Here is a 27,617-nt window from a genome sequence, read left to right as displayed (position 1 = left end):
CTGTGCACACATAGGCTACATGCCGGGCAGTGTGCTAAGCAGTCAGGATGCTTTATACATTTAATGTTCCAACAGCATGTGATAATAGTGGATATTCAGCAGATACCTATATCCCATCAGTGGAACATAAGAAAAGAGTGAACACTAGAATAAACTACCAGGCACCATCCACATGCTGATTAGAAATCTATAAAATTAGATGAGATAGGTATGAAGGTGATCTAGCAGTGAAACCTGTCCCCCCACTGATCACCAGGGTAGATTCGGCTGACCTAGCTGGGTAGTCAGGTGTCCCCTTCCTTGCTCCTCCATGTGCATCCCTTCTGTAGTTGTGTACTCAAAGAGGATGACCTTCCCAGATAGAGAACTCTTCTTCCATCAAAGGTTTATGAGAAGCTTCACACCCGTTAGCACCTCCAAACAAGCTCTCAGGCTCAGTTTGTAGAATGTAGGATAGTCAAGCTTCCAAGACTCCAGACACATCCAAATGAGGCACTGTGTGTGGCAGTCTGCCTTTCTTTAAAAAAAAAAAATAATAATAAAATAAAATTTGATGAGCTGTTTAAGAGACCAGGGACAAACCCTACAAAAGAACCTTAGAAAACACTTATATGTAGAGGTTGAGGGGAGGAAGAGACCCTTTAAAAAGCAGTGAAGACATATACATCAGAGAGAGAAAATAGATATAACTGCAAAAAAAACAAAGGGGGAAGAGAAGAAAAGAGTTTGTCAGCAATATCAACCACCAGTCATCAAAGAAACAGCAAAATAAATTAATTTGGAGGTGAGGAGGTCTGACTTTTGGGGGTGCAGATTCAGGAAAACAGAGCCAGAGTCAGCTGGTCTGTAGGGGGATGGGGGAGCTGGGCTGTGAAGGGAAGAGTGGGCCATGAGGATGTAGAGTTCCCCAGCCTAAACTTCTCTGTAATTGCAGATGAACTAGTAGTGGAACAAACATGAGAGGGCTGAATGGTTGAGTAGCAACAGTCTTGTGTGTTATAAACAGAAGGGGAGGTGCAAGTCGGAAGAAGCTGGCAACGGCAGAAAGAGAAAAGAGAGACTGCTGATGGAAGGTGAGCCCAGCGGAGACAGGAGGAGAAGGACGTGCAGGTCCTTAGAAAAGGCAAGAGCCGTGTTACCAGTGGAGGTGTAGGAGAGGAGCCCTGCGAGGAATACCGAAAAACAGGTTCGGTAGAGTAAACTTGAGGATGTTCAAACCAAACATCCTCAATTTTCTCCTAAAGAAGGACCCAAGTTGACAGTAGTGAGAAAGAGTGAAAGACTTCGGTGTGAGAGATAGTAACAAATATTTTAATCAATTGATTCAACAGTTGACCAAAGGTTAGCCCAGTGGTAATCAAAGGCAGCTACACGGTGCCGCACAGGGTTGGAAACTGACATAGTGAGGATGGCAGTTACACACGGTGGAACGGAGGGTGGATCCTAGAGGCCAGCAAAGAGTACTGGCACCGGTCTACACTGAGTGATGAGGGTAAGTGAATACTGAGAGGAGTTTAGAATCTAAAGATTGTGATTTGGATGTGGAGGAAGTTACCAGAAATGAGGAAATAAACTGCTTGTGATCAGAAAAAGAGATGCTCTAAATCTGAGACCTTGAAGTAAAATAGTTCCAAATCATGCAAACTATAAAGTGCCCTCTCTGCAGCTTCCGAGGCTAAATAAAGAACTGCGAGGCCAAAGTATTACATGGGCCAGAAGTAAAAATAAGTAACTGTGGCAGAGGATGTGAGGGGGTGGAGAATATGACCGAGCAGGGAAGACAAGGTGGGATGTTGTGATCGAGGGCATAAATAGAGCAGCAAGGACGGGGCCTAGACGTTAAGGTTCAGACATGAAGGCCACAGAGGCAGAACACTCGTCTAAAGATGACGGTGAGGGCAAGAAGGTTTTGGGGCTGGCTGTGTCTTCATGGGAAATTCCAGTTTCCATTAAGGTAAAGAATTGGAAGTTCAGCTTGTCCAGAGTCTAAGACCAGAGGAGACTTTGTTTCACAATAGAACCAGGAGGCAGAGTCATCAGAGAGGGACTGAGATGTAGGCAAGGACACACAGCAGGAAGGGAAAGTGTCAGCTGGCACCAGCTAGAAGCAGTGTTCCCTGCCCACATCTACGCTCTCAACTTTTTACAAGTGACCCTTCTAATCCTTAAAATTACCTGTAAGGCATTCTCCTCATTTTACAGATGGGGGAAAAAAAATTTGGTTTGGGAATTTGAATCTTGTCCTGACTATAAATTCTGAGGTCTTTCTCCCACAACATACCGACTCACGGTGGTCTTAAAGTGTCACAGTAGCTTGCAAGGATTAGCTGGAAAGCATATCTGACTTACGTGAAGTGGGTATAAGACACAATGGGGTTTTTCTTTATTGAGGTATAATTAACCCATAACATTGTCTTAGTTTCAGGTGTGCCACATGATTTGGCATTAAACATCCGTCATCATACATTATTTACAAATGTTTCTTGTCATGAGACCTTTTAAGGCCTATTTACTCTCTTAACCACTTTCAGACATGCGGTGCAGTATTAACTGTAGTCGCCATGCCATTCATCACCTTCCATGAATTATTTTTTAACTGGAAGTTTTACTTTGACCCATTTCAATCCTCCAAACTCCATGCCCGAGGAACTACAAATCTGTTCTATGAGCTCAGTATTTTTATTTAGATTGTACATACAAGATCATATGGTATTTGTCTTTCTCTTATTTCACTTAGCATAATGCCCTGAAGGTCTATCCATATTATTACAAATGGCAGAAATTCCTTCTTTTTTAAGAATGAATAATATTCATGTGAGCGTGTGTTCGTGGGTGGGTGTATGGTTGGGTGCACACACCACATTTTTATTCATCAGTGGACAAATAGGTTGCTTTCAAGTTCTATTGTAAATAATGCTGCAGTGAACACGCAGGTGGATATACCTTTTCAAGTTAGTGTTTTTCTTCTGATAAATACCTGAATTTGGATTGCCAAATCATATAGTAGTTTTGTTTTTAGTTTTTTGAGGAACCTCCATCCTGTTTTCTATAGTGGCTGCACCAATATACATTCTCATTAGTTGTTCCACATTCTCCACATCCCCACCAACACTCATTGTGTATCTTTTTGACAGTAACCATTCTAACAGATGAGAAGTGATATTCCATTATGGTTTTTTTTAAGTTTTTATTTATTCATGAGAGACAGAGATGCAGAGAGAGAGGCAGAGACACAGGCAGAGGGAGGAGAAGCAGGCTTCATGCCGGGAGCCTGATGTGGGACTTGATCCTGGGACCCCAGGATCAGGCCCTGGGCTGAAGGCGGCGCTAAACCACTGAGCCACCCAGGCTACTCTCCATTATGGTTTTGATTCGCATTTCCCTATTGATTGATGTTGACCCTTTTCATGTATCTGTTGACCATGTATATGTCTTCTTTCTTTAGGAAATTGTCCATTTAGATCCTCTGACCATTTTTTTTAAGATTTATTTATTTTTAGTGAGAGAGAGACTGGGGATAGGAGGGAGGGGGAGAGAATCTCTAGTGGACTCCCCATTGAGCACTGAGCCAGATGCACACAGCTCATTCCCACCACCCTGAGATCATGACCTGAGCTGAAACCAAGAGTCAGACACTCAACTAACTGAACCACCCAAGATGCACCCCCTTGACCATTTTTGAATTGGATTGTTTGGGGTTTTGCTATTGAGGTGTACACGGAGTATATTTCTTTTTGTTTCTCTTGAGTTATATTCAGATCTAAAATGTTCTAATGGGAGCTTTATAGGTAATACTGTATATTTAAATCTTTTTTTTTTTCAAGAAAAACATCTTGGACCTTTTCCTTAATGATTTTAAGCAACTTTGAAATATATCCAAGATGAGCACATTGAGTTTCTGTGATTATACCCTAAAACATTAATACTTCTATTGCATTATTTTTCAGGTGTGAGAATGAAACCAAATTTAAGACAGAAGAAGTATTTTGGGCTTACAATTTCTGCCCTACACCATACTCCTGGACTGCACTTCTGGGCCTTATTTTGTATCTTGTTTTCTTCGCACCTGGTAAACAAAGGCTTTGTGTTGTGTTAATTAAAGTGCCTCTTTTCAGAGGAGACAAACTACTTTTTCAAATTCCTTATAAACTACTTTACTGAAATTTTTAGTTTTATATTTTTCTCAGGAATGGGACCAATGCCTTGGACTGTGAATTCTGAAATATATCCCCTTTGGGCAAGAAGTACAGGAAATGCATGTTCATCTGGAATAAATTGGATTTTCAACGTCTTGGTTTCACTGACATTTTTACACACAGCAGAGTATCTTACATACTATGGTAAGAGAATATTATCCCCATCTATAGTTTCCTCTTTTATCTTTCCTCCTCTTTTTATATATGCCAACATTTGTGTTGCAGAGTGTAGATAGTTGTATTTTTGCTGTTATAAGCATCTCTGTGTGGCTTTCTCATTCCCCAAAGGCCTTGAAAATACTTGGGAAAGATCAGAGGCATTCTCCTTTCCTGAGCAGCCTTGCTCCTTGTCCCTCGGTGCTTTATAGCCTTCACCCATACATCTCCCAGCTGTCTCCACAGTTGGAAATCTCCACAGCAGTGCTTTGAGTTTAATGTAGAAACATGAACAACAGAGAAGGGTAGAAATGATGCAAGGCAGGGAACCTAAGGGCTAATGTTTGAAGATGTCTTATTACGGAGATGGGGTCACATCCAAGCAGCTCCCGCAAAGGCCATGCTGCGATTTATGCCTTCCGCTATATCATCTGTGCTGTTCAGGCCATGGCATGTTAATTTTAGCATCCACTCAGAGTGGCACTTCCCACTGCATAAACCCGACAGAAGAAGTGTTTACGTGAAAATGTGTGGGCCATAACTGAAAACAATATTAGGAAGTGGCTGAGTCACGAAGAAACTTCGAGAAGCTACTTCAAGTCCATTTTTACTAAAATGAAAAGATTTTCTCTTTAGTAAGAGAATTTCTTCATTATATGCATGAGTTTATGTTTGTGATTAGATTCTAAATGATGAAATGTGAGGGTTTTTTTTTCTCATCTCCCCAGAAGTCTCTGTGTATATGGAGTGTCTCTTGCTTATACCATTCTCTGACCCCTACCCCATCACTCACCCCACCTCATCCCATGCTTTGGACACTTATAATTCCTTCTTTTAAGCACACACACACACACCCCTCACAGTTGGACCATAAATCTTTGGAGCTCAGGCCAAGATTGAGGCCTTGTTCACCGTAATATTCCCAATGCCTTTTAGGGCATCCTGTGCTTTGAATAAGCACTCAGAAATGTTTTTCAAATGAATAAATATGCAGAAGAATTTTGAATATGAGGAAACATTATACGAATCTATTCCTCCTCTCTCTTCCAAACATACTGTGTTGGTATTTATTTTTATTATCTTTATAAAACTCTTGTTTCTCCCAATAAACATATAAACATTTAGAAACATTTTATTAAAAAAAGGAAATACACTGGAATTTTAAACAGGGGACATATTTCATATATTCAGTTTTAACCCCTTGGCACTTAAAGCTTTTTACATAAATTCAGAAACTTATCATTTTGACACCATAAATATTTGCATGATAAATATTAACCCATATTTGCTAAATCTTGAGAATGCTTCACTTTTTTTTGTTTGTTTTGGAGAATTCTTAAATATTTAAAAGCCTAAATATAGACTAACATCCTGAGAAAGTTATTTTTTATTAAGTCACACACCAAAAGTCTGCAAGGGAAGACTTCTTTTATTACCAAACTCCTCTCTCAAATTTGTGCTGCCCAAACAACATGAGGAAACAGAAATAAATTTTAAACAGGGCATAGCCAGGCTTCTTTCAAAAATATCCAGTTAGAACAGTGGCGATTGCCAGGGCGGGGGGGATGGGAGAGGTGGGCAAAATGGGTGATAGGAGGTACAGGCTTCCAGTGATGGAATGAGTAAGTCACGGAGATAAAAAGAACAGCATAGGGCATATGGTCAATGATACTGTAATAGCGCTGTATGGTGACAGATGGCAGCTTAGACATGTGAGTGCAGCATAAGATATAGAATGGTTGAATCACTGTTGCACACCTGAAACTAATAAATTGTGTCAACTGTGCTTCCATTTAAATATATATTTTATATATAATAAAGAACTATCCAGTTAGAAGCAGCTTTTGCTTTGCATTAAGCTGGGCTTCTATTATGTCAGCACACTGGGTCCATTAGGTCTATGCTTGCTAGTAGTGGAACAATATTTAAGTTCAGATGAAGTTTTTTCCCTGTTTTTGGAGCTCAATTTTAATCTACACGTTACTGGTTTATGTTAAGATACGTGTTTCTATTCCTTATTTAACAAACGTATACCAAAATGAAGTATTTCTCTTGAAATACACAAGTCTTCTTTTATTTCCTCCTTTCTTGTATCATAAAACCTCAAATTTTGTTTCCTTTTCTAAACTATACTGTTTGCCTTAGATCTCATTCAGTAATGTTTATTACTAAAAACTGTCACCAGTATGCCATTTTACTAGCACTGTGAGTGCTAAATACTGAATCTACTAAATAGATCCTTTGGAAAGCATTGTATTGAAGCTCCTGTACTGAGATACCGAAATTCAGTCACAATGGTCTTTGATTCCTCATTTTGTATAATTCAATTAAATATTTGTTTAAATCTGAAACAATATACAACTCTAGTAAGACTTATTTCCTTTAGAATAAAGCTGAGGCATATCTGCACTTAACAGTCATGACAGTCTCTTTACAGACATTTTTTTTTTTCACTTTCATTCCAAGGAGAAATAAGTATACATAATTAACTTGGCCATTACTTGGAGCAGGTCACAGCACCACCACCACCCACCCACCACCACCCACCCTCAGCTGGACCCTGCTTCTGTAGCTTAACCACAGGTCTCTCTAGTGGAGCCCACTTAGGAAGTTTTGGTATTTGTCTGCTTTACATTCTTCAGATCCTATAATAGAGTCTTATAATTTTAATAGAATTTCCTCGATGTTACTTGGCTTGGGAATCTGGGTCACAAGCACAAAGCTGTATGGCCTTTTAAGAATCTTTCTAATCTATCAAACACAGGACTTTATCACCTTTCATTTTTTCCCCTAAATTCTCACATTATCCAAGACCTAGCTTATCGGTATCACCTTTTTCATGAAAACCTTACCAATTTTTAAGTCCTACTAATGTCATTCTGTTCCATCTCTAATAGCATCCCTTCATCCCTAGTCATTTAGCTAAATTGGTAACACATTTCTTTTTTGGGCAACCAACCTCCAGAATTCTAATAGGCATGTAACATATTATATCTCTTCTTTGCAGTTGGGCAGGGCAGCTGTTATTTTTATCATTAAACAGATGAGGAAACCAAGGTCAAGAGAATTTAAGAAACTGCCCCAGAAGTCTGCCTGCATCACCTTGTGACTTTCAGATCCACACATTCTACAGACCATGGGCCTTTCCTCTCACTGTAACACTCAGCCATGTATCCCAGATGACCTAGTACTATTTTCTGATTTTTTTTAAAGATTTTATTTATTCATTAGAAGCACAGAGAGGAGAGAGAGAGGCAGAGACACACAGGCAGAGGGAGAAGCAGGCTCCCTGCAGGGAGCCCGACATGGGACTTGATCCCAGGTCTCCAGCATCACACCCTGGGGGCAAAGGCGGTGCTAAACCACTGAGCCACCTGGGCTGCCCATATTTTCTGATTATTTACCAAGTATAAGACATAAAAAATATATACAAGCTTTTATGAAGTAGAACATCAACCAACCAAACAAAGGACCCCTGTATACATTTGCAACTGGAGTTGTGTTTTTAAACCAAGAATTTGGTTTTAGAAGTCTAGCTCCTTAAAGTTGTATGGCTTCTGATGACTTAATCTAACAAACTATGTCATGATTTAATTAACCTTTCCATATTTTTTCAAAATCTCATAGTTTACCTCTTTTTCTCTTCTGTTTTCTCATGACTCTTCATTCCAGAGCAGATTCTTTTATGTGGCCAATTGAACAGCATTTTTCCTCCATAGTTTTCCTTGAGCTTTCCCAAGAAATGTTTCTGTGGATATTCCTGAAGTGGTTACTTATAGGCATGTCTTCAAGAAAGCAGTCTTGGAGCACCTGGGTGACTCAGTTGGCTGAACTTCCAATTCTTGGTTTTGGCTCAAATCATAATCTCAGGGTTGGGGGATCAAACCCCCAGTTGGGCTCCACACTCAGCAGGAAGTCTGCTTGAGATCCTCTCTCTCATCCTCTATCCCTCCCCATGCTCACATATGCACCCTCTCTTTAAAAAAAAAAAAAAAAGTCCCAATAAGGTCTTTTCCATTCTGTAATGATTCAACAGAACTGAGAAATATTATTCAGTTCTTTAACTCCTATGCTATTTTGCTTAAAGCTTAATTTTGAAATATGTCTTTATGTTGTCTAGTTTTAGCCCTTTATTTCAGATCTGTTTACCCAGTGTATTCCATCTGGCAGTCAACAAGAGCACATTTATTTCTAGATTCTCCAGTGAGTCAGGTACCATTGTAGGCATTGGGAATCCAAACACAAACAAGGCCTATAAACAGCCCTCAAGGAGATCAGTTTTGACACTGAAACACAAGAGCATATCTCCCTCTCAAGCATCTCCTGACATCTCTCCTATACCGGCTCCTGATTTGAGTAGTAAAATTTATAGAATTATAAACTTAAATAGGAGCTGAAAAACCACCTTTTTTTTACTTGATATGGAAACTTAGGCACAGAGAGGAGGTTAAATGGCTGGAAGTCAGCAAGATTTAAACTCAGATATTCCAACTCCCAATCTGATAGCCTTTCTGCAGCCATTTGTCACTTTAGTTTGTCACCTTCACCAGGAATGATCCAGATTGAAGGCCCCAAATTAGGAACTTCATTATAGTTAGGTTCTTATATTTAAATTGAGAATTAGATTACTGGAAAGACCATCTTGGAAATATGTAGAAAATATACCTAAGTCACATATATCTCCTCCATCTAGCCTTGCTGTATTGACACTTAGAAAACACAACCAGGTACTACTAAGGTCTTTGTATTTATGCTACACTGGCATGCATAGTCTTACAGCAAAACAACATTCTCCTAGCTCTTGGAACTTCATTCTAGACAAAGGAAGCAAAAACAAATTCATAAGCTTTATGGTATGTCAGATGGTGAGAAGTGCTACAGACCAAAAAAAAAAAAAAAAAGTGGACCTTAGTGGTCTACGAGAAGGAATAGGGGATTAGTTAAAAGACTACTGCAGTAGTGCAGATGAGAGAGAATGGCCCTAAACCAGAAAGATACCAGTGGAATAGCAAAAAGTGGTCACTTTTGGTACTTTGAAGGTAGATCCAACAGGATCTCCTGACAGATTGGACAGTAGGAGAATAAGAAAAAAGTTAAGGTTGACTCCTAGACTTTGTCCATGTACTCCACTGAGGCATGAATTCAGCAGTAGCATCACTATATGTGATTCTAGGAATATAAAATAAATAAGAAAGAAATTTTTCCCTCAAAGTACCACCAGTCTAGTAGGCAAGAGAGACATCAGTTCACACACACAATTGTATTTCTTGGTTATTATGATGGGGACCTCAGCAAAGCGCTGTAAAAGTACACAGGAGAGATCAGTGATCTCTAGCCAGGGAAGTGAGGAACCACTTGAAAGCAGAAGTTATATCTGAATCCAGCTTATCATTCTTCTTGAGTTAGGCATGACATGACTTGAGCTTAGAAAGATAAACTGTATTATGTTCACAGACCCAGAACAATAAGAGTAAAGCAGGTCAGTAGTTATTTTTTTTATTTTTATTTATTTATGATGGAGAGAGAGAGAGAGAGGCAGAGGCACAGGCAGAGGGAGAAGCAGGCTCCATGCACCGGGAGCCCGACGTGGGATTCGATCCCGGGTCTCTAGGATCGCGCCCTGGGCCAAAGGCAGGCGCCAAACCGCTGCGCCACCCAGAGATCCCAATAGTTATTTTTTGATTCCGTGTCAGACCACAGTTATGCATGATTGACCCAAAAGAAAAGTCAAAATAAAGTACCCTTTCCAACCTAGTACTATACATACAAATAATGTATTATTTTCCATTGCAGGAGCCTTCTTCCTGTATGCTGGATTCGCTGGTGTGGGACTCCTTTTCATCTATGGCTGTCTTCCTGAGACCAAAGGGAAGAAATTAGAGGAAATTGAATCACTCTTTGACAACAGGTTATGTACATGTGGTGCTTCAGATTCTGATGAAGGGCGATATATTGAATATATTCGGGTGAAGGGAAGTAACTATCATCTTTCTGATAACGATGCTTCTGATGTGGAATAATTTTCAGCTGCTGATAAATTTAGGTATTTAAACAAACCTGGAGGACAAAAGCAGCAATTGGTGACCTCACTGCCCTGCTTTTAATCTGGTTCTTTCCACAGTCTAGTTTTGAATGACCTCATATTCTAGAATATTTGATTAGGAAGAAGATACAACCATGATGACTTTTTTTTTCACAAGCAGAAATGTAAAACAATATTTAGAGATTTTAAATGAATAATTATTGAACAAATGTATGTAATTCCTTCCTGAGGTAGTCTAAAATGAATATTGTATCCAGTGACTTCAGTGGTATACTTTTTTCCTAAGACCATATATAATTATTAGTGGCAGTAGAGTCAGTGCTAATCTAACTTAATCGTATATGTATGATATACTTATGAAGGAGGATTCTGGGATAAGATCCAAGGATGTTTTCTGTCAAAACATGCCCTATTGGCCCTAAATTTTTCTAAGGACAAGTAGCTTATCTCTGATCAGCACTTAGAAAGTAAATTCCATTTAAGCTTTCAACAAATTCAGAAGTGCCTCCACAGAGGCACAGTTGTCCTTTTCTCCTTTCGATTCCACATTTTGGTCTCTCTCTCCAAGTTAGATCTTGAGTGTTCTTCAGAAACTGACTCTACATAGGACCTTTTGAACATTATGAAAAGCAGGTCTTTAGGGTTTATTTTCGTACATATTTTTTGCATCGGTGATAAGTATACATTTGCACAGATAAGCTAGCAAGTTTTGATAAGTATATTTTATTGCTAGAAAGTAAGAAAGAAAAAAAATTTATGGATACCTGATTTGAGTTAGTCAGTTAGGTATATAACTAAACACAAAATAGCACCAGATCTTCAACTGTATTTCAGGGTTTCTGTTCATGCCAAAATCACCTGAATATAACCACGCCTTCACTCATTGACTCTAGAGTCCTACTATTTGTGCCTTCATTTCTGTTAATATAAATAGCTGCTAGCAGACTATTTTTCCCCTTCTTTTAATCAAATAATTCCTGAAACGAAAAGGGAAGAAAATCAGTGACAGATAATCCTGTTATTGATGTTTAATTAAATAGTGGGACTTATTTTTTCCTTAACTTTTTATTAAGGGAATTGTAACATTTCAATACTTAAAAGTACTGTTTTTTTTTTTAAGATCATAAATTTGTTTTTATTTTGCACACCTTTTTCTCATTTTCCTTGACAGTTTGCCAAAAAAAAAAAAAAAAGATACATAGATTTGTCTGTGGGTGTTTCCTTTTTCTCATACTTGGCTTGGATTTTTTCCTTCTTGTCTAAAAATTGGGATTTTTCTATTGGAACAGATTAATGGTTCTAACATAGCATACATTTCTACAATGTCTTTTCAAAATATTCATTAGTTTTTATGCCCATTCAACGAACTCTAGCTTTTGCTCTTAAGAATTATACAGAATATACAAAATTATTTGCTAATTCCAGTGAAAATAGGAATGAATTTTCTGTGGCCAGATAGGAATATATAAGTTTGATGGATTTTAATGTGGCTCCAAATCTACTAAGGTACTCTTTGGAGTGAAAAGAAGACTATTTCTAAAGTTAATGTGTTTCTGCCAGTCTCCAAGATGTTTTGTTCTTCACTTGAAGTCTGGCTTATTCTATCACTATTATCAAAACTGAGAATGTAGCCAAAAAGGTTTGTTCTCTTAGCCGCCAGGAGTATAAGTGTTTGAACTGTCATTTTACTGGTCTAAAAATCCTTCAGCCAAAAAAAAAAAAGAAAAAAAGTTTTCTCCCTTTGATCATTTCATACATGAAAGGCAAAAAAAATTTAGAGCGTTTTTTTCCCTGAATTAGCTGCTTTGACAATTGACTTCTAAGGGGATATTGATTCTTTTCCCCAGAAAAGCAGATGTGATTTAATAGAGAAAATTATTGATATTTCTTATCCCATAAGAATTTTTTTATCTGTGTAATACTTCACACAGGTAAAGTGAAGTGGAAAATGAGCTATTATGTGGTAAAATCAAAAGATGATGGGAAGAAAAAGTATCTAGACCAATAAAGTGCTCTCTAAAACTGTTATTTTTCTGATTTATCCAAATAAATAATTGCCTCGATTCTTCTCTTTATTGTATACATAGCCTTAACTGTATGCTTATATACTCAGCTGGGCTGAATGCACAGTAACTTTATTAAAGGAGCAACTGGACTTTTATTATTTCCTAAAGCAGAACATGGCCTGTTCTCCCTGACATAAAGCAAATGGTATATTCAACTTTATATCCATAAATGCACATAATAACAGGGAAAATTAGCCACAGTTCTCCTCCCCTCTTCTCCCCAACCTCTCCTTTAAAGGTCTATTTGTAATTTATATAATGATAGAGACAATATTCCATATCTTTGAAGTACAAGACAGAGTGGCACAGTATAAAGATTATTTATAATTTTTTAAAAAATAACTACTTAAAAAGAAACCTTATACAATTAGAGTATTATTTTTAGATTTGGTGAACATTTATAGTATATTAAAAATTAAGTGTTTGAATTTTGCAGTTTTTTTTATATTACGTACCTTTTAAGTTTCAGCATCATTGACTACCACTATCAACTTGAAAACATTCCATTTGAAATATCATCAAATATATATTTTTTAGTACAATTTATATATGGTATGATTTGGCCTACCATATTAAAACAGATTAAGCATCATGCTTTTAATTGAAATTAAGGTCTCCTCCTAAGCATGCTGCAAATTCAATAGAGATATGTTTTAGGAGTACGTAGTAAAGAAAGTTATAAACCCTATTTGAGGCTTAGCTTGGTGGCTGATGAGATCTGCTGTAAACTAAAGAGAATATAATGCTTCATCTGCATCTGAACACATAGGGATGAATGTGATATCAGATAAATTTTTGAAGATTTGATATTAATATTTCTCTTCAATATAAACATTCCTAATAATTGTTACTATTATACCTTATTACCCAAAACATGATTTTTAATATATTTATAAAAGATTGAAATTAAAGCTAAATTTTAAAGGTAATATTTATTTCCATTTGAAATTTTGTTCCTAGTCATATGTACTAATTAGTTCCCTAATGGAAAATGCTATGACAGAAATGCTGTCAAGTGCTTTTTCATAATTTTATTTTACCACTGAACTAGATTTTAGTATATGAGAGTCTAAATATTATTTTTAAGTTATTCACTCTGAAATGAGAATTCCATTAAAGAAGTTAGAAGTTGTTTACTATCATTTCAAAATCTATTATCCAGAGTAAGAATGAACAGGAAAAATATAAATTGACAACTTATCCTTTTGCTTGGAAAGATTGTAATGTATTATAATCATAGATTCCAGGGGGAGCATATTCTAAAAAATACTATCCATATCTTACCTAAGAAAGTCTCACAACTTAATGACACTAATATAGTTTATAAATACTGTAATACAGTGAGGGGGAGTGGAAGGATTGTTATATTTCATTGGCACAGGAATTAAGATTAAACTAATGAGATTTTTATTTATTTATTTATTTTACCAGTCTCCTGGTTACAAAATATCAAATTATACTAAGCACCATACAGTTTTACAACAGGTTTTCAGTTTATATCCTCTTACTAACCACAAATAAAAGAATGACAGCAGAGCATTCATAACATGTGCTCTACAGCAAAATCTGTTAACTAGTGGATAAAATGTATAGCGCATGCATAGCTGCTGCCTATGAAGAGACTCAGAATTCTTCTCTGGATTAATTTTAATGTCGTGTTTTCTGTCACTTTCTATCAGTTTTCCTAGCTTCTTGTACAGTAATGTTAAGCTAATTTGATGAAGTTATCAGGTGGCGGCAACACATCAGTTATCAGGACATTCAGTTCTGGGTGAGAAATATTGCCTTTTTCTGGAAATAGCAATCATTTAAAAATGCCAAACAGCTAACTGCTACCAACCCATTTACTTTGTCTTTGAAAGAGGGAAATATTGGTGTGCCAATCATCAAAAAGAGATTTGATAAAAGGTTAATGGTGTTCTGAAGTACAAAAGAGAACTTTACCCTTATAATTTGCCTGTGAGTGTAAAACAATATATTTCCTATAAATCTTGAGTTTATATGTATAAAACACTCTGTTGCACTTGAGTGATTGGGTCTGTGGAATGTTCAGTAACTACTTTCATTTAGCAGTGATATTCATATTTTTACTTTACACAGTTAAGTTCATGTGTTTGATTTTTGTCATATCAGTATGAGAAAAAGGAATGCAGTTTACAAGTACTTAAAATTAACTGATATTTTGTAAAGTTTTAAAATTTTAGTAAATTTAACATCATTCCATCTCATTTGAAGGTTAAAAAAGATGAGACTTAACTCTAGCCAAAGTAGAACTTTATATTCTACATGTCCAAACTGGTTCCCAGTGGCCTTTGGACTATATCTCATTTGATGTTATAGTAACTTTATTTGTAATAAATGTTCAAATTTCTATTTAGAAGCTCTAATGTACATCTAGATTAAATCAAAAGTTTTATGCTTTTAAAATATGTATTTCAAAATGTATATTTTACTTTGAGTGCATGTTATATAGTATTTAATACTTCACATGTCTTGGAAAATTCAATATAAATATTTATTCTTACATGTGACATGTGGGATATCTCTTAAAAATTATGAATATGTATCATTTCCTTCAAAGTCATTCTAGCCTATAAGCTGTATCAAAAGTATTGTATATTTTATGGAAATTTAGTGATGTATATGTAAATTTTTTAAGTTATTTTATTGAAGTTCAATCTTTACATAAAATTAAAATCTTTTTTTAAAAAAAGTGTCAGTGCCAGAACTGTAAATGAAAATAATCAAATAAAAGTTATGACAATTCATTAGTCATTTACCTCTCTTGCACTTTTGTATTTCTTCTAATCTCTTCCTTTAATTTCAGGATCTAGATTGCATAGTAAAGGCATCTACAAAAAGTAGTTACCTCTATGTATTTATGCAATCCTACTCATTTTAATGACATTTTACCTCTTGATCATTGGTAAAGTCATCTTTAAAAATATATAATACCGGGATCCCTGGGTGGCGCAGCGGTTTGGCGCCTGCCTTTGGCCCAGGGTGCGATCCTGGAGACCCTGGATCGAATCCCACATCGGGCTCCCGGTGCATGGAGACTGCTTCTCCCTCTGCCTGTGTCTCTGCCTCTCTCTCTGTGACTATCATAAGTAAATAAAAATTAAAAAATATATATATAATACCTAAAAATTGTTCCAATGAATTATCCTCACTAGTAAATAAAAGACTTTGAAATTAAGTGCTTAGGAACCCTTGAAATATTATTTCTGGTTGTCAAAACCAGATGTGACATAAACCATTATGTTGGGTTGACAAAAATTGTTTTATTTGCTTTGTAAATAAAAACAAAATACCTGCTGGGTGACCAGTTGACCATTCCTTTTGGAACTCTATTGCTCTCCATTGCCATTTTGCCCTAACTAGCTTTTATTAGTGAGAATTACCTATTGTCTCATCTCGGCAGCTGTTAGATTTATCTTCACAGTTAGGGTGTACCATTTTGAGCCCAGCTGTAGAAACAGCCTGAGGAGATCCCATGAAGACAACAGATCCACTTATCATCCAAAGGCTTACCTTGGAAGGAGTCTCATGTCTAGGTGGCTTTTCCATGCACACAAAACTAAATTTGATTTTCTCCTGCTTTAAAAAAAAAAAAAAAAGATGGAGTTGCATTTAACCAAGGATTCCAATCCAGCAGGTAAGGTCAAAAGCCTACCATCATAATGACCCAAGAAAAATCCCATAAATTATGCATAAAGGGTGTACTTGCCAGAATACCTAAATATTGCAGTACATATTTGAATCAGTAGTCAAAGTCCTCATTTAACTATCTAATCCTGTGGAGTAAACATTGTAGGCTTTTATGAGTCCTGAACTTAAGTTCAGAACATTTTGATGATTTGCCCAATATAACACAATAGCAAGTGGTACAAAACTGTGTGGACTGCACCAATAGTCTCCTCCTCTCTCTCTCATTATTTGGAATGTCTTCTGGTCTGACCTAGGCAGAAAGATTACAAAACAGACATTGTGGAATTCCTGTGTTGTAACTTAAAAGGTATGCAGACACAATGCAGGTCTGCAGACACAAATTCTGAAAACCTTTGATATGGGGATTTTTCTCCAAATATGAAGCACTATATAGTACATTGCTTAAGGAATCAGAATGAACACAAATTGCCACCTTTGAATCCCAGCTTTTCTTACTGCCTGGTAATCTAAATTACTGACTTAGCCTCGCTTCCTGTATAAAGTAGAGTTGTTACTATCTACCTCATATATGTGTTTAGGGGGTTATATCAGTTAATCATGTAAAGCACTTAGAGCAATAGCACATAAGTGGATAACTGTTGGCTATTCTTAGCGTCATCATCCACATGCCATCCCTGAGGCTGCTAAGGTTACACTGTTGAAAGCCCAAGCAATGTGCTTGTAAATTCCTTTCCTGGGAACAACTACTAGGAGGAGCACATGGGCTTGACATATGTCATATAGGATGTATGACTGCAGCAAGCGAAGCTCCTGCTGACCAAAATAGTTTGAGCTGATAGGGCTCACTAGCCTGATGAACTTCTTCCTGTCTCTACCTCCTTCTTCTGAGCACCCTCCTGAATGGCACAGTTGATGAAAAGCACAACCTTCTCCTAGTCTCCAGATTAATGGGACTTAATACGCAATTTCTATGTATGTGATCTCTGAATCAAGAAACAAAAATAATTTTAGAATCTCTCTCAGTAACCTATCATTTACATTCCTTTCAGCATTTAAAAAATAATTTTTGAAATCCCTCCAAATGCTTTAAGAAGAGAAGAGGAGGGCAGCGCCTGGATGGCTCAGTCAATTGAGCACCAGACTCTTGGTTTTGGTTCAAGTCATGATCTCGTGGTCATAAGATGGAGCCCACGTCAGGCTCCTCACCCAGTCGGGAGTCTGCCTGAAAAGATTCTTTGCCTCTGCCCTTGCCCCTACTCATGCACTTACACTTGATCTTGCTCTTCCTCAAAAATAAATAAATATTTTTTTAAAAACATTCTTTCCAAATGAAAAATGACAATAACCTTTCACTAAGTGGCTATACTGAAATTAAGCTATTATAAACACTATGAATTCAATATGAAACATTGATGCTATTTTTTTCCTTTAATATTTCATACGTTTTCCCACTACACTTACAAAAACTAGTTTCTTATGATCAGCATGCAGAGTACGTTAATATTTTACATGCAAGAAAATATTCTAGCAAATGGGTACTAAACCCAAAACATATTTGCTACAACAGTGGTTCTCAAAGTGTGGTCCTCAAACTAGAAGCACTGGCATCATCTGTGAGGTGCTACACATGCACATCAGTGGGCCACACGTGGATATAGTCCAGGAAACTACATATTTTTTCATTGAAATATAACACTCTAAGGTATACAATGCACTGGTTTGCTGCATATATGGCAAAATGTTTACCACCATAGTGTTTGTTAGCTAATACCTCTACCACATCACATAATTATCATTTCTTTTTTTGTGGTAAACATTCTGGTCTCTTAGCAATTCTGAAGTTCATTAATACAATGTTATCTGTAATCACTATATAGTGCATTAGCTCTCCAGGACTTGCCTATTCTAAGCTTATACCCCTAAACAACATCCCCCCAACCCTCCCCAGTCCCCTGCCTCTGGTAACCACCATTCTACTCTCTGTTTTCATAAGTTTTTTAAAATTCATAAGTTTTTATGTTTCAGCTTTTTTAAATCAGGGAACTGTATCATAACAAACTCTCCAGATAATTCTTAAGCACACAATAGTGCAAGAAACACTGCATTCGATTTTTGAAATCATCACGTTAAAAAGGAATCAGCTGCACTTTCTTACAAATGGAGAGCTCATCTAGTGAATAATAAACTGAGTGAATTTATATGCAAGTTACTTAGGAATTCATGAAGCCAAGTCATTTCCACCTCGGGGCCTTTGCATGTGGTGTTACATCTGTCTGGCATGCATGTTGCCCTATTATTTGTGCCTCATTCCTTCTTGTCATTCAGGTTTCAGCTCAAAATCATCTCTGAGAGCCTGTCTTGACTATATAATCACTCGCTTCCTCCCCAATACATCATGTAACCCTGTTTTCTTCCTAGTATTTATCACTATTTGAAAATCATTTTTCTTATTTCTTGTCTGTTTCTCCCATGAGAATATACACTGAATGAGAGCAGGGAATTGCTCTCATTGCATTATTTGCATTATTTGCAACTGACTCTCTAGTACAGTGCCTAGCATAGAACATGTGCTCGGTTAATAGTTAAAGAATAGATGGATGCATGCATCTCAGGTGCTTCTGTGATCTACAAAGGAGCAGTGGGGAGTTTTAACTGAGCTGGAAAAAAAAAAAAAGATTAAAATGATACCATAGTGGGACTTCTGGGTGGCTTAGTGGTTGAGCGGCTGCCTTCAGCTCAGGGCATGATCCTGGGGTCCTGTGATGGAGTCCCACATCCGGCTCCCCTCAGGGAGCCTGCTCCTCGCTCTGCCTGTGTCTCTACCTCTCTGTGTCTTTCATAAATTAAAAAAAAAAATTAAAAATAAAATAAAATAAAATGAAATAATAAAATAAATAAATAAAATAAAATAAAATAAAATAAAATAAAATAAAATAAAATAAAATAAAATAATAAAACCATGGTACCAGGCTAATATCAAAGAGCATGTTTGATAAATCAATCTCTCTATAGCAGAGCTGTTTCAAACAGCAAATTCCATATGGTACATGAAGGCATGTGTATTCACATAAACACATTTGGATGATAAATCTGGTTTCCTAACTCCTATTAAAGGAGGAGAAAATCTAATAAAAATCATTAAATATTAGGATAACACATTGGGGCGGAATTTGCATGCTTATTCTATTTCTACATTATAGAGTAAAAATATACTTATATGCTATACACTTTATATATACTCTTTTATCCTATCTTCACAAAACCCTGTATGAAAAATAGCATTATTGTATGGATGAGGAAATAACTGAGTCACAGGAAGTAAAGTAACTTAAATAGGACAGGTCAGTATGTATCAAAATCCTTTTTAACAAGAAGAACTTCTTTATTTTACAATGAACTTTACCATGGAAAATTTTGTAACTGCATCCACCTGAAAATGTTTGTACTTTTTTTTTTTCCTTGCAGGGTCACTGGTTATGGACTTACAAACTAAAACATAACTACTGGATAAAACTGACAGTAACATTTAGAGGTAAATGTGAAAGGGTTGGAATTTAAAGTCTAAAATAATCAGTAATTTCCAAAAACATGCCAAAATTTACACTTACAAATCAACCCACAGGATCCTATTAAGCTTCCCTGCTCTGAAGTCTGCTCTCTCTGAAATTAATAGAACTACTCAAACTTTCTTTTGATCAGTGTTAGCATGGTATATCATATCTTTCTCCATCCCTTTCATCTGCATGTGTCTTTGTATTTAACCTGAGTTTCTTAAAGACAACATAGAGTTGGGCCTTATTTTTGATCTACTGACAATATGGTTCTTATTGGTATATTTAGACCACTAACATTTAAGGTGATGAAATTCTACCATATTTGTTACTGTTTTCTATTCATTGCCTTTGTTCTCTATCCCTATTTGTTTTCTACTTTTTCTGTTTTTGTGGTTATCATTGAGCCTATTATTTGATTCCATTCCTCTCTTAGTGTATCAATTATAGTTTTTTCAGTTTTTTTAATGGTTCCTAGAGTTTGCAATGTGCGTATACAACTAATCCAAGTCCACTTTCAAATAATACTATTTCACGGGTAGTGCGAGTATAGAAAAGTCAAATATTCCTAATTCTTTCATCCTGTCCTTTGTGTCACTGGTGTCATTTCACTTGTATATAAGCTATACATTGGATACATTGTTGCTTTTGCTCTTATTTTAAACAAACTGGTATCTGTTCAGTCAAAAATAGGAAAAACTGGGGCACCTGGGTGGCTCAGTTGGTTAAGCATCTGCCTTTGGCTCAGGTCATGATCTCAGGGTCCTGGGATTGAGCCTCACGTTGGGCTCCCTGCTCAGCTTGGAGTCTGCTGCTCCCTCTTGCTCTGCCCCTCTCCCCACTCATGCTCTAATTTTAAAAAAAAAAAAACTTTTAAACAATACAAGAAAAATAAAAGCTCCTCTAACCTCATTCTTTCTCTAATGCTCTTTTCTTTATACAGATCCAAGTTTCTGGTCTATATCACTTTATTTCTGAAGAACTTTTCTTGTTTTAACATTGCTTGTAAGGCAGGTCTAACTGACAACAAATTCCCTTGATTTTTGTCTGAGAAAAGTCTGTCAGTTTAGAAGGATAATTTTGAAGGATCCTGAATTCAAGGGTGAAATATTTCAGATATTTCACTCTACTATTCTTGCTTACTTTGGTTTCTGAGATATAATGTTCATTTTTGCTCTGTAAGATGTTTTTTTCCTCCAGCCTACTTCAAGACTTTTCATCTTTTGTTTTCCACAACTTGAATATGAAACGCCTGGGTGTAGTTGGAATTTTTGGGGTTTGTGGGGGTTTTTTAGCATTTACCTGAGCTTCCTAGATTCTTGGTTTGTTATCCGACTTTAATATGGGGAAATTCTCAGTCCTTATGACTTACAATATTTCTTCTATCCCTTCTCTTATCATTCTAGTATCCTTCTAAATGTATAACTTTTGAACTCATCCCACAGTTCTTGGATAGTCTGTTCAATTTTTTAAAAATCTTTTTCCTCTTTGCTTTTTAATTTTTATAAGATTCTCTTTTTTTAAGATTTTTATTTATTTATTCATGAGAGACACAGAGAGTCAGAGACATAGGCAAAGGGAGAAGTGGGTTCCCTGTGGGGAGCCTAACGTGGGACTCAATTCCAGGCTTCTGGAATCACACCCTGAGCCAAAGGCAGACGCCCAACTGTTGAGCCACCCAGGCATCTCAGTTTTAAAAGTTTCTACTGACATATCATCAGGTTCAGAGATTATTTCCTGAGCTGGACTATGTCCAATCTACTAATGAACCAATAAAAGGCATGTTTTGTTACTATTACAATGTTTATCTCTATCATGTTTTTTTCTTAGAATTTCCATCTTTCTGCTCACATAACCTATTTGTTCTTTCATGTTGTCTACTTTTTCCATTAGAATCTTAAATAATTATTCAGAGTCTGATCATTTCAAACATAACTGTATCTGAATCTGGTTCTGATGTTTGTTGTCTCTTCAAAGTATGCTTTTTAGTATGCTTTTAGTATGCTTCGATAATTTTTTGTAGAAACCTGGAGATAATGTAGTAGGTAAAAGGTAAATAGGCCAGTAAATAGGCCTTTAGTAATATAGCGGTAAATTGTGGGAGAGGAATTATCCCATAATCCTATCAGTAGGTTTCATTCATAATGAGCCTATGTCCCTGGGATATAAATAAACTTCACACAAAACTTTGTTTTTTCTTCCCCTTAGGTGGGACAGGATGGCTAGAAGGAGCTAGAGTTAGGTACTTCCATTCCCACAGGTCAATTAGACTCTGATAAAACCTAATCAGGTTAAGCTCTGGTAACGTACTTTCTCTTGAGAACAGGCCTTGTTAAGAATAGCTTGCTCTGGCCTATTTACAATTGCTTCCTTTTTCCCCCTCCTAGATGCCTCAGAGGATCTTTCTCTAATCTTCACTCTTAGAACCTGGTAGAGCTCCTAGAAATAAAACTCAAAGTGTAAGCCTCACTATGACTATACCTTTCTGGAATGTTTGGCTCTCAGACTTGTCTACACTGAGCCTTGATCAATCCATCAGTTAGTTTAGGTTTCCTACCCTGGCACTGGTTCCCACTGAGGTTTCTGCCCTTGACTTTCTGCTTAGGTAAGTTGTGATTCTGTGTCTTCCTCTTTGTCTCCAATAATAGGGGCAGTGATTTGCCCTGTGACCTCACTTTTCGTGAAAAGTTGTTTATTTTCAGTTTGTTCACCTTTTTGCTTGTTATTACAATGGAGTATGACCTTTCAAGCTCTTATATACCAGACTGGAAACCTAGTAAGCTTACTCAACTTTGTAAAATACAATTTTAAAAACTCCAGGTGAGGTAGACAAATACCTTTCTATGTGCTTTAAGAAGCCTTTTTCCTACCAGAAGGATTTACTGGGCAAGTAACCAGAAGACACCGAAGTCTTGTCAGAGGCATGTACCACAGGCGTGGAAGTCCCAGATCTCCAAGGCAGCTGTACTTTTAGAAATCAAAGATAAACAGATTACCTTTATTTCTAACGTTTAATCAGAAGTCTCAGGGAATCTGCAGGTGACAACAGAAAAGCCCTCAAGTTGCTAGATAGTAGAGTTTCTTTATCAACACACTTAATAAACATAACATGCATAACTGGCAGTTACATTAACTATAGAGAGAAACCTGATAAACTGGCCCTTTTTAAAAAAGCCATCCAGATTTCTGGGGAAGACAACAGAGTCAGAGGATTCTAAGCTCACCTCACCCCATGTATACAACCGGATAACACACATCTGTGTACATAATCCAGAAAACAACCTGAGCACTGACAGAACAAACTCTCCACAGCTAAATGTAGAGAAGAGGCCACATCAGGGAGTGTAGGAAGGGCAGAGACAGAGTCCAGAGCTAACGGGAACAACCAGACTGTCCATGGAGGGAGGGACATCACAGTTACAGAGAGGGGAATGAAACAGATTCACACAGGGATCCCACAGGGGAAAGAAGAAACCCCATAACATCTGGCTTTGAAAACCAGAGGGGCTGAACAGTGTGAGTTTTTACAACCATCAGGACTTAAAACCTGGAACTTTAAAAATCAGTGGGCTCAGCTCAGGGAGAGCTGGGAGGGTTAAAAAGAAAATGAATCCCTGCCCTTAGAGAGCCCAATAAACAGCCCCACAGAGATACAGCATAAAGGCAGCAGCTTGAAAATCCCCTGAGGTATACAGGAGGGAGATTTGTTTACTGACCTCAGAGCACGTGCTGTAGGGGCAGGGATCCTTGGGAGACTTCAAGAAACACAAAAGAGCCCCTTCCCTCCCCAGCCTCCCAACCAAAGCTACCAACACTAACTGCCTAAAAATGAGCCCCATCCCTGCATTCTTCTGCAGACACGTCCCCTTCCGACAGGCCTCTGATTCAGGTCTCCTTCCACAGCAGACCAGCATCAACTTTGCTGACAACTTGTCCCCATCCCCTCTAATACACATTGACCTGATCCACCTAAAGCAGTGCCACAAGCCTGGCAGTGTGAGAGCAGCCCTCACAGGGGCCAGCACCACTCCAAAGTGACTCCTGCCCCAGGGAGAGGGAAAGATAACCACACACAGCAGTCAGACTGTGGCTCCAGCAAAGGACTGGGGGTAGACAGTGGGCCTGACTACAGGCTCAACCCACCAACAAAAGCCTCTCTGGGGACAACACAGAAAGAGCCCTGCAGTTCAGTACTACTGCATCTGTGGCAAACACTTAGTCTGACACAACTCAAGCTCAAAGTGGCCCAGACTGGCCCACTAAGCACAGTAACCAAACATTGTCCACAATAAGCAAAGAGCCACTGCAGATGACTAAACTGAAGGCAGCATCAGCTCAGCCACAAAAACAGGGCACACACAACACATACGGGAGAGACATCCCCCAAGTGCCAGGTTCTAGCGAACAGGAGACACTGCACAGCAGGACAGTACAAGATCTCTTTATAAGGCCACTACTTTCAAGAGCAAGAGACAGAGCTGCCTTTATAAAACACAGAAACAGACAAGGATACTCAGATGAAATGAGAAGACATATCCCAAATGAAAGAACAGGACAAAACCACAGCAAGAAACCTAGGCAAAATGTTAAGTAAATAATGGGTCTAAAAGAGAATTTAAAATTATGATCATAAAGAGACTCACTGGACTTGTGTGGAAGACCTCAGTGAGACTCTTGACAACAAGACAGAGAACAAAAAAGAAACAATAAGAGATGAAGAAATCAATAACTGAAATTAAAAATACACTAAAGAAACTAAAGGTCTCTTTAAAATTATGCAATAAATAAACTGAAGAGATAAACAGATCAGTGACCTGGATGGCAGACTATTGGAAAGCAATCAAGCTGAACAGGTAAGAGGGAAAAAACTGATACAAAATGAAAATAGGGAACTCAGAGACATGATCAAGTATAATAACATTTTCATTAAAAGGACTTCAGAAGAAGAAGAGAAAGAAAACAGAGCAGAAAATTTATGTGAAGAAGTAATAGCTAAAAGCTTCCCAAACCTGGAGAAAGAAACAAATCCAGATCCAGGAGGCACAGAGATTCCCCAACAAAATTAACCCTAAGCAGTCCACCATGGCACATGGTTATTAAAATGGCAAAAAGTAGTGATAAAGAGAGAGTTTTAAAAGCAATAAGAGAAAATAGTTGCTTGCAAGGAAAGCCCCATAAGGTTATCAGCTAATATTTCAGCAGAAACTTCACAGGCCTGAAGACAGTAGCATGGTATATTCAAAGTGAAAAAAAAAAAAAAAAACAAAAACAAAAACTCTAATCATAAGGTGACAGAATGGATAAAAAAATTTTCAAAGACTCGAAGCATGCTGCCTTCAAAAGACTCATTTCAGACCTAGAGACACATGCAGATTGAAAGTGAAGGGATGGAGAAGCATTTAACATGCAAAGAGATGTGAAAAAAAGCCCAACTAGCAATACTTGTATCAGATAAAACAGACTTTAAACCCAAGGCTGTAACAAGAAGACACAAGGAAGGACAGGGGACAGTCCAACATGAAGATATAACAATTGAAATATTTATGCACCAAACATGGGAGCACCCAAATACTAAAGCAGTTAATAACAAACATAAAGGAAGTAACTGATAGTAGTACAATAATAGGAGGGGACTTTATTTTTTTTATTATTATTTTTTGGTAGGGAGGGGACTTTAACACCCCACTTACGTCACTGGAAAGATCATCCAAATGGAAATAGAAGGAAACAGTGGCTTTGAATGACACAGTGGAACAGATGTATATATTCAGAACATTCCATCCTAAAACAGCAGAATACATATTCTTTTTGAGTGCACATGGAACATTCTGCATTAAGAGATCCAATATTAGGCCACAAATCAAGTCTCAACAAATTCAAAGATACTGAAATCATTCCATGTATCTTATCTAACCACAACACTATGAAAATAAAAATCAACCTTAAGAAAAAAATCTAGAAAGAATACAAATACAAGGAGGTTAAATAACATGTAAACTAAACTATGAATGTGTCAACCAAAAATTCAGAGGAAATAAAAAAATACAGGAAGACAAGTGAAAATGAAAAAACACTCCAAAATCTTTGGGATGCAGCAAAAGCTGTTCTATGAAGGTAGTTTATAGTAACACAGGCCTACTTCAACATGAAAAAAAAATCTCAAATAAAGAACCTAACCATATACCTAGAGGAGCTAGAAAAAGAACAAACAAAACCCGAAACCAGTAGAAGGAAGGAAATAAAGATTAGAGCAGAAATAAACAAAATACTTAAAAAAAATAAAAGAGAAGCTACTTATTTGAAAAGATCAACACTGATAAACCACCAGATTCAACAAAAAAAGGAAAGACAAGCTGAAAATAAAAAAATTCCAAAATGAAAGGGAGAAATAATGACACCACAGAAATACAAAGGATTGTAAGAGAATATTATGAAAACATATGTCAACAAATTGAATAGCCTAGAAGAAATAGATAAATTTCTAGAAACATATAACCTTCAAAACCTGAGTCAGGAACAAATAGAAAATTTGAATGGCCCAATTACCAGAAATGAAATTAAATCAATAATCAAAAAATTCCCAAGAAACAAAAGTCCAAGACCAGATGGTTTCACAGGTCAATTCTACCAAACATTTAAAGAAAAGCTAATACCTGTTCTTCTCAAACTATTCCAAAAAACAGAAGAGGAAGGAAAGCTTACACATTCATTCTGTGAGGCCAGTATTACCTTTATATCAAAACCAGATAAAGACACTACCAAAAAAATAAGTAAATAAAAAGAACTACAGGCCAAGATTTCTGATGAACATAGCCACAAAAATCAACAAAATATTAGCTAACTGAATCCAACGATATATTTTTAAAAACTCGCCACAATCAAGTGGGATTTATTCCTGGGATGCAAGAGTAGTTCAATATTTGTAAATCAACCACATGATAGATCACATCAGCAAGTGAAAGGATAAAAACCATATGATCATTTCAACAGATGCAGAAAAAGAATCTGATTAAGTACAACATCCATTCAGGATAAAAACCCTCCAACAGGGATGCCTGGGTGGCTCAGGAGTTGAGTGCCTTCCGCCCAGGGCATGATTCTGGAGTCTCAGGATCAAGTCCTACATCAGGCTCCCAGCATGGAGCCTACTTCTCCCTCTGCCTATATCTCCACCTCATTCTCTCTCTGTGTCTCTCATGAATGAATGAATGAATGAATGAACATACAAATAAATAATCTTAAAAAAAAACACCTCCAAAAAAGTAGGTTTAGAGGGAACTATACCTCAACATAAGAAAGGCCATATATGAAAAACCCTCAATTAACATCATCCTCAGTGGTGAAAAACAGCTTTTTCCTAAGGTCAGGAATAAGACAAGGATGTCCACTCTCACCACTTTTATACTTTCATACTGGAAGTCCTAGATGCAGCAATCAGACAAGGAAAAGGAAGAAAAGGCATCCAAACTGGCAAGGAAGAAATAAACCTTTCACTGTTTGCAGTCAACATGATATTATATATACCTAAAAATTGCCCCCCAAAACTATTAGAAGGGATAAATGAATTCAGTAAGACCACAGGATACAAAATCAATATACAGGTATCTGTTGCATTTCTATACACTAATAATAATGCAACAGAAAGAGAAATGAAAAAATAACACCACCTACAGTTGCACGAAAAATAAAATACCTAGGAATAAACTTAACCGAAGAGTTTCATGAAAGACCTGTACTCTGAAAACTAAAACCCTGATGAAAGAAATTGAAGACAACACAAACATATGGGAAGGTATTCCATACTCACGGATTAGAAGAACAAATATTGTTAAAATGTCCCTATTACCCAAAGCAATGTACAGATGTAATGAAATGCCTATCAAAATACCAACCACATATTTCAAAGAACTAGAACAAACAATCTTAAAATTTG

The 27,617-nt window shown here is 37.0% G+C and overlaps 1 protein-coding gene and 1 long non-coding RNA gene across 2 annotated transcripts in view; one reads left to right on the top strand and one right to left on the bottom strand.

Moving 5' to 3' along the window:
* SLC2A13 (solute carrier family 2 member 13) overlaps window positions 1–15,335 on the top strand; it is a 372,286-nt gene extending 356,951 nt beyond the window's left edge. The window contains exons 8-10 of the mRNA XM_055318501.1: window positions 3,948–4,069; window positions 4,188–4,340; window positions 10,146–15,335. Coding sequence (XP_055174476.1) covers window positions 3,948–4,069; window positions 4,188–4,340; window positions 10,146–10,372 — 502 coding nt within the window. The 3' untranslated portion in view covers window positions 10,373–15,335. The remainder of the gene's footprint in view (window positions 1–3,947; window positions 4,070–4,187; window positions 4,341–10,145) is intronic.
* LOC129505472 (uncharacterized) lies at window positions 9,676–22,761 on the bottom strand. Its single transcript, XR_008663545.1, has 3 exons — window positions 22,522–22,761; window positions 15,996–16,061; window positions 9,676–10,208 (listed from the first exon to the last, which is right to left on the bottom strand). It is a non-coding gene; the product is annotated as an uncharacterized LOC129505472 (long non-coding RNA).
* Window positions 22,762–27,617: the final 4,856 nt, after the last annotated feature.

Source organism: Nyctereutes procyonoides, unplaced genomic scaffold (genome assembly GCF_905146905.1).
Source record: "Nyctereutes procyonoides isolate TBG_1078 unplaced genomic scaffold, NYPRO_anot_genome, whole genome shotgun sequence".
Lineage (NCBI taxonomy): Eukaryota > Metazoa > Chordata > Mammalia > Carnivora > Canidae > Nyctereutes > Nyctereutes procyonoides.
This window is presented reverse-complemented; position numbering and strand designations above follow the sequence as displayed.